Source organism: Otolemur garnettii, unplaced genomic scaffold, assembly GCF_000181295.1.
Source record: "Otolemur garnettii isolate 467f Iridium unplaced genomic scaffold, OtoGar3 scaffold00068, whole genome shotgun sequence".
Taxonomy (NCBI): domain Eukaryota; kingdom Metazoa; phylum Chordata; class Mammalia; order Primates; family Galagidae; genus Otolemur; species Otolemur garnettii.
In genome coordinates, this window is record NW_003852463.1 from 10,237,801 (window position 1) to 10,246,202 (window position 8,402).

The window sequence follows — 8,402 nt, forward strand, 5'->3', positions numbered from 1 at the left end:
AAAAAAAGAAAAAAAAAAAGACTAAGGAATGCTGCACACTTGGCTGGAGACCCCACCATCACAGGCTGCAGGCCCAGTCTTGCTCAGGAAGATGTAGCTGGAGTCTGGAATTCAGTATTTCAACAAATATTTACGAAGCGGCTGCTTGGAGGAGCAGGTTCCCAAATCATGGGGCATGGACTGGTGCCCATGTGGGGTGATGTGGCCACTAGACTGCTTTGAAATGAGAAAAAAGGAACACAGAGCAGTGAAGTTTTTTTTTAACATAAAGCTAGATTTGACTTTAAAAATGTTATTTTATTGTGTGCTTCCTAATATTTCGGTATTAAAATGTCCTCTTATGTCTTTCTCTTTAACTTTTCCTTATTTTGCAAAATAAAAATTAATAAAGCCCATATCAGCTCCCAAGCTTCAGAATTGTAGTTTTCCAAAGTCCAGGAAACTGGTAACAGGAGTCTGATGGGAATTAAACCAAAGTGTATGAGACAGAGACATGGCCCCTGTCCTCAAGAAGCTTCTAATTTGGTGGGGCATGATCAGTAAATCTAATTACCATGTGATAATGACAGTGACGGCAGCAGGTATCCAGAGTGCCCTGTGCGCCAGGCTTGGAGCTGACACTCTGCACAAATCATTTCTCTTTGTTCTCACAATGGGCCTGTGCAGCTTGGTAACAGGAAACCGAGTCATACTGACTTGCTAGTAAATTTGTAGTCAGCATTTGGCTGCAATGGGTCACTTCAGAGCCATGTTCCTCGCCCCTTGAAAATTTTTCATGCCCAGAGGGCTTAGAAGGGGGGAAATCTCATTCTCAGTCTCAGCTGAGATGCCCTGAGCAAGGCGGGGTTGCTCGTATCTATGCAATAAATATTTATTCAGTGCCTGCCACTCGGGACAAGGTACTGGTGTAAACTGTAGCAGGACTAACAGTAGAGAAAAGCCTCTTTGACCCTAAGGGAGAATGCAGTTTGGATTTGAATGTGAGAGGGTATGGCTCTGGGCCTGGCCCCACACTGTCTGGAAGATCCCAGCAGGACTCAAACCCAGGCAGTCAGCTGTGGGGACCTTTACTCTTACTCTCATCTGCACCTCTTATTTTCCCAGCCAGATTACAAGGTGAGGCGTAAAATTACTAGCATGCCTCTACTATACATTGAAGCATGACTCCCAGTGAGAGACGGATGCTACCATGTGACCCAGCATATACACACTGCACACACACAGCTTAAGGAAATCTCAGGACACAGTACTTAACCCTTGTAACATGTGGTGCATTTCATCATCCTTATTCTATTTCATTTGGGAAAAAAAGCAGGCCCAGCACAGTGGCTCTCCCTTGTAATCTTAGCAGGCTGGGAGGCTGAGGTGGGTGGATTGCCTGAGCTCAGGAAGTTGGAGAACAGCCTGAGCAAGAGAGACCCCCATCGCTTCTAAAAATATAAAAAGTAAGGCCTGCCAGGTGGCTCACCCCTGTGATCCTAGCACTCTGGGAGGCCAAGGCAGATGGAGACCAGGCTGAACTAGAGCAAGACCCCGTCTCTTAAAAAATAAATAAATAAATGACCTCGCATTGTAGTGGGTGGCCTGTAGTCCTAGCTACTCCAGAGGCCAAGGCAAGAGACGTCTTGAGCCTAAGAGTTTGAGGTTGCTATGAGCTATGTTGACACCATGGCACTCTACCCAGAGCACAGAGACTATACCTCAGGAAAAAAAAAAAACAGTCAGTCTTAACATAAGGAAACATACTGTATGAAAACAGACAAAAGCTATCCAAGCTGTTAGAAATCAGCCTAACCTCTACCCTAGGACCAGGGCAGGCCCTGCTGTACCTCCCAATGGGGCATGTGGGGCTCCTGCGCGCTTGCCCTGTGGTACCTTCTGGCCTGCAGTTAACACTTCAACCTACAGGGCAAACACTGCTGATTTCAACTCACTGAATTGATTTTCTGACCCAGTAGTGGATTGAGACTCAGAAATACCTCTCTGACTGATGGACAAAATGTCCGGTCACTGCAGGATGGGGGCAGTTTCTAGGAGAAGTGCCTCTGTGGAGGTGAAAGGTACACTCTGAAGGACTGGGGAGGGAGAGGGTGTTTTTTTTCTGGCTACTGCCACAAAATAATGTCTTGTCTTCCCCGGAGCAGCCGATGCCAAGGCCCTACCGTCAGGTGAGCTTCCCAGACGACGACGAGGAGATTGTCCGCATCAACCCTCGGGAGAAGATCTGGATGACAGGGTACGAGGATTACCGGCACGCGCCGGTCAGGGGCAAGTACCCGGACCCCTCGGAGGACGCGGACTACTACGTGCGCTTCGCCAAGGGCGAGGTCCCCAAGCACGACTACAACTACCCCTACGTGGACTCGTCGGACTTCGGCCTCGAGGACCCCAAAGGCCGAGGGGGCGGCGTGATCAAGACGCAGCCGCCGCGGGGCAAGTCTCGGCGGCGGAAGGAGGACGGGGAGCGCTCGCGGTGCGTGTACTGCAGGGACATGTTCAACCACGAGGAGAACCGCAGGGGCCACTGCCAGGACGCGCCCGACTCCGTGCGAACTTGCATCCGCCGCGTGAGCTGTATGTGGTGTGCGGACAGCATGCTCTACCACTGTATGTCGGACCCCGAGGGCGACTATACGGACCCGTGCTCGTGCGATACTAGCGACGAGAAGTTTTGCCTCCGGTGGATGGCCCTTATTGCCTTGTCTTTCTTGGCCCCCTGTATGTGCTGTTACCTGCCCCTCCGGGCCTGCTACCACTGCGGAGTGATGTGCAGGTGCTGCGGCGGGAAGCACAAAGCCGCCGCCTGACTCCGGTTCTCCCCCTTCGCCACTCCGCCCAGGGCCGCCCGCGGGAACTCGTCGTCTCTCACCTACTCTCATCTCTTCCCATGCTCCCTTCCACTCCCGGGCGCGGGGAGCGCGGGGAGAACGCGAGGCCCGGCCTGGCGGGCCGCACTGCCTGGCGGGCTCCACTGCCCGGGCCAGCCACCCCGCATCGCCGCACACCCGTGCACACGCCCACACGGTGTTCTGAGGAAGGAACTTTCAGCGTAGACTTGCGTGTATTATTAACAATCTGGAACCAAGCTCACTGTCTTACCCATGCGTTGATTTCCTCTTTCCTCCCCCACTTCATCCAGTTCAAAGGAGCCTGCAGTTGGAACTGCTGATTTTTGGTGGGTTTTGTAGTTGATTTTTTTCCAAGAGTATGAAGACTGTGTTTCTCTTGGGTCAGCTTGCCCATTGCCAGCGGCATCAGGTGCTTGCCTCCGTGTGATGTCAGAATGATGAAACCCTACCAGAAGTATTTAAACCTGCAGTGGTTATGTATAGGAGGTGAGCTAGTTAACCTACTTGTACCACAAAACAATAGCGCTTTAACTTTTCTAAAGCCAAATTTCCCGTGTAAGCTGCAGTTTCTATCTTTAGCCCATCGTCATTATCTGTACCCAAGAAAAAAAAGTCTCTCGAAGTTATTCACTGATGCAAAACATTTACCCATAAAATGACTGAGAATCGAGCCTTAACTTCAGATTAACTTGTAAGAATCAGGAAAATTCCTTAAACTGCATTGCAGCCTCTTGGACCAGGGCTAGAAAGGGGATTTCAGGTTCTATGAGCCTCCCCAGTTATCCCGAAAGTAGAATTTTTTAAAATTGTGTTGCCACCACTTGTAAAAATTTCACAATATTAGAATGACACTAATGAAGTAAGAAATTTTTGTTCATTATTTTACAAACCAGATAGTTTACTCAGACACAAACCAGTGTTGTACAAATAAGTTCCGATTGAGAAACACTAATGTAGTAATGAATAAAACTATAGGCGCTTCCTCCCCCTCGCCCCTCCAGTAGCTATTTTATATTAACTGGGGGAGGCGGGTTTTAAATGTCGTAATTTGAAGAGTGGTGGGTTACATTTTGTTCATGGGTTTATGTTTTTGTTTTTGCTTTGGACTCAATTTCACATCACCAAATTCTTCATTTATACTTGGGAAAAAACAAGGCCATATGTAAAAACCCTTCCAATGCCTAAGTGTCTTTCTCCTGCAACTCCAAACCCAGACTTGCCATTTTGGGTGCACAGATGGTTAGGTCAGCCAACTGGTTCTCCCTGTCGCCTGGCCACGTAGGAGGTTTCTAATTAGCTGGAAAAAGAGTATTTTTCTAATATATTGCAAGAAATAGCCAAATCTTCTTATCAAAGAAAGCAGAGAAGTGAAGAGTAGTTACCTGTACCTAGCATTAGTACAATCAGAACATCGTGGAGACCACAGGGGATGGGCCTGTTGATGCTGGCTACTCTTCCCACCATGATCTTTCTGTGGTAATGGCCAGCAAAAGGCATAGCCCAACTCCCCCCTCCTCCCTTTCCCTGTCCTTTCTTGTACACAGGACATCAGTCTTCAAGGAAAGGGACTTTTTTCCAGTCTGCCAATCATATTAGGAAAGTGCTAGCCGTGCTCACCTCCATGGGGGTATTTTCGGCTCCCCTGAGAGCCCACGTTGATTTCTTTAGTCAGATGGGCAGTGTAAATACCAAGTGTGTTTATGAGTTAGTTGGTTAGACGTTTTCATTTGTTGGAGTCACTGATTTGGGCTTTCCAGTTTGGAAAAGGAATAGAGAGCTGTCTAGATGGATGGAAGAACAGAAAACCTCTTCCATGCCTGGAAAACATCTAGAGAACCTACAGCCAGCCTCCAGCCCTGTCTGGAGACCATCTTCCCCTCCTCCCTGAGGCGTTCCCTCAGGGTCTTTCTCTAGGGTCTCCTCTCTACAAAGCACAACACTAATGTATGTTTCATCAGACCTCCGTTCAAGTGTCCCTATTTATTTCAATAACAACACACGTACCCCAGCTGCTCTTCTTCCGTCACCTCTGGTCATTAATGTTTCTCTCTTCCTTCACCCTTTGTCCTTACGCTAGCAAATCTTACTCCACGTATGCTTTTTGGTTTGTGAAGGCAGTGGTTAAGGGCACAAAGATAGCCATGGGGACATTTATGTAAATACATCTCTCGTTGCCACACTGCAGCTGGCAGTGTGTAGTATTTTCCCAGTCAGCTTTGCCATACTGACGTCAATCATTTGAGAGAAATTATTCAGATTTTATTTTTATATCTGTGGTAACAAAACATTAACCAAAAGATTTACTGTCCAGAAGCTTCCCCGACACCCCCCCAAGCTATTTGCTCACATTAACAAATTAAAGTGCCTGAAGCATAATTCATTCTTTACCTGTATACTAAAAACCCTGTTGTATTGATTTTTTTATAATAAGCCTTTTTACCTCTGTGTAAAAAATATATATACAAGTGTATGATGTACATTTTAGTTCTTAACTTTTTTTTATGGTTTCTAATATGTATGACCAACGTAGCCATTGCTTTAAAATGTACCATGTAAATATAAACACATCCTATCAGATTGTGACTTTGGGGTATTTGTCTGGCTGGAGATGGGGTAGCTGACCCTCCGCTGACCTAGAGAGTTCTTGCACGCAGGATGGGAGGGGGTTCCTGTGGAGAAGGATATGTGGACACCAGTCTGTTTTTTCAAGGCCTTCCCACCTAAGATTATGTCATATTCCCACGGGAGACTGCAACTCCTCAGGCTTGACTGCCTCACGGGAAAGGAATGCTGCCTGTCGCTGTCCAGGGAACACCCCCTCTTCCTAGGCCTGGCCTCCCCCAGGCAAGCTCCTCAGAGGGAACAGCTGTACTTCCTCCAAGCTGTTTTCCTCTGATTCCTGCTGAACCTTGGGTGTTTGTTAGAGAGAGAGCGAGAGCGAGGGGGTGTATCTGTGTGTGTGGAGTTTGGAAGACAGTTTCGGAAAACAGCTATTAAAACTATAAGACCCTGGCTCGGTGCCTGTGGCTCAAGTGGCTAAGGCGCCAGCCACATACACCTAAGGTGGCGAGTTCAAATCCAGCCTGGACCCGCCAAACAACAATGATGGCTGCAACCGAAAAATAGCCGAGCGTTGTGGCGGGCGCCTGTAGTCCCAGCTACTTGGGAGGCAGAAGCAGGAGACTCGCTTGAGCCCAGGAGTTGGAGGTTGCTATGAGCTGTGATGCCATGGCACTCTTCCAAGGGGGACAGCTTGAGACTCTGTCTCAAAAAAACTGTAAGACCCTTGGTCTCCTCGGAGCAGCTCTATTTGGCTAGCTTTCCTTTCCAAATGGACTCTTTGGATGCTCAAAAGCTACAGTGACACTCCCCAGAAGGAAATAAGAGCATGAGGTCCTTTGAGGGTCACAGAGGGAAGTTTCAGTTCCTACTGTAGGGAACCAAGTAGGGACCTTAGAAATGGGTTGCAGGGGGAGCCCTGTCTTGGCTGTAACTGTTCCCAAAGGGGATGACTTTTCCAAGCTTCTGCCAGAGGTGAAAAGCAGGGAGAGATGCTGGGAGTTAGAGAGGAAGACTTGTGGGGCTTCTCTGGAGCTAGAGTAGGCAAAGGGGCCCACGATCTTACTTGCCTCCCACGGCTCTACAAGGCAGGTCATCCTTTGTCCTTGCATCACAGGGGAAGGCCTGCAGCTCAGAAAAGGTAAGGAGCCAAGGTGACCTGCAGTCACAGAGGCAAGGACTGAGCCAGGCCCAGCCTGCACAGGGCTTAGATCCTCACTGGGTTCCTCCGTTGCCTCTGCTCCCTCCATCCCTGCTTGGGGGAGAGCCTTGCCCTCCATTCTCTCAAGAGGAAATTGTTGTCTTTGGTGCCCTGTGTGCTAAGCCAGGAGCTGTGCATACCACAGACGTTATCTTTAACCTCTGCAGGACAGAGATTCATTTCCACCTTATAAGTGTGATAACACGTGTGAAGAAACAACAGTTGTCCCTCCACATCCACAAGGGATTGGTTCCAAGACCCCCTGCAGACACCAGAATTCACAAATGCTCAAATCCTTTGTATAAATGGTGCAGTATTTGCATATAACCCACACACATCCCCCTGAGTACTTCATACTTAATAAACCTAGTAAGTGTAAATGCTACGTAAATAGTTGTTACACTGTATTGTTGGCGGAATAATTACAAGAAAAAATAGTCTGTACATGTTTAGTGCAGATGTATAGACACCTTTTTTTTTTCCCAAAAAATATTTTCAATCCCCAGTTGGTTGAATCCATGCAGAACCCACAGATTTAGAGGGCTGTCTGCCTGCCCTGACTAGCCATTCACCCTTGTCCAAGTGACTACCCTTCCAAGTTTCCTTGGATAGGACAAGCGGAGTAATAGCTACCCACAGGACGAAGACTTGATGATGCGCTGTAGTTACTGTGTGGTACACCAGAGGTGCTCCAAACTGCCAGCCTGTTTATTCTGGGCCCTGAGGAAACAGCAGGAAGAGGACAACGTCTTTCATGGCACAAGGGGTCAAAGCATATTGTCAGTATTTTGTGAGTATTTAGACCTACAATCTATTATGTCGAGATTTTTATTTCTTATCCTCTCTGTGATTCTGAATTTGGTTTCGATTCCCTGCTGACCCTTCCAGATATGTTAATGACCCCGGTGATGGCTGCAGAAGTGCACCAGGCTAGATTCCAGGTCAGCCAGTGTACACAGCTTGGAAAAAGTCTGCGGCCTATGTTGGAACATTTCTACCAAGAGGCTGGGTCTGCTCAGCAGCACTTGCTGGGGTTGGAGCAGTCTCCTTAGCGCTGCCCACCTGCACCTCCTGGCTTGCTTCTGTAGTTTCTGTGAACTTTGGGGTCCTCTCCTGCAAGTACAGCTTCTCTCGATTCCTCCTCCCTGCGGCTCTGCCAACCTGGGTCTAAACAATGGACACCCCCCAGAAAACCAGGACACTTCCAGGGGAAAAACCATTGTTGGAAGAGTTCTTTCTTTTTTTTTTTTTTTGCAATTTTTGGCCAGGGCTGGGTTTGAACCTGCCATCTCTGGCATATGGGATGAGGCCAGCACCCTACTCCTTTGAGCCACAGGCACCGCCCATTGGAAGAGTTCTTTTTTACAGGATTTACAAGTCAGTTTGTTACTCCATCATGGCATCTGATCAGGCAAACACAGAGCAATCAATCACCGGGCTTGACGGTGGCTGGTATGAAAGTTTACTGCCCCTGCAGGGATTCTTACTGCAGAACTGCAGGCCTGTTGAGCTTTCTGATTTGTCGGGTGCAATAATTAGAAATGTTGCTCTTTTGGTAGGCGGAGGCAGGTGGATTGCCTGAGCTTAAGAGTTCGAGACCAGCCTGAGTAAGAGTGAGACCCCCATCTCTACTAAAAATAGAAAAACTAGCCAGGCATTGTGGCAGGTGTCTGTAGTTGCAGCCACTTGGAAGGCTAAGGCAAAAGGGTCACTTAACCCCAAGAGTTTGAGGTTGCTGTGAGCTATGATGCCATGACACATTAACCAGGGCCACCGAGTGAAACTCTGTCTCA

At 48.2% G+C, this 8,402-nt stretch overlaps 1 protein-coding gene across 1 annotated transcript in view; it reads left to right on the plus strand.

Moving 5' to 3' along the window:
• The window catches only part of SPRED2 (sprouty related EVH1 domain containing 2), a 132,278-nt gene extending 126,852 nt beyond the window's left edge, over positions 1-5,426 (plus strand). Inside the window, exon 6 of the mRNA XM_003793461.3 lies at positions 2,145-5,426. Within this exon, the coding sequence (XP_003793509.1) occupies positions 2,145-2,807 (663 nt within the window). The 3' untranslated portion in view covers positions 2,808-5,426. The remainder of the gene's footprint in view (positions 1-2,144) is intronic.
• The last annotated feature ends 2,976 nt before the right edge of the window (positions 5,427-8,402 follow it).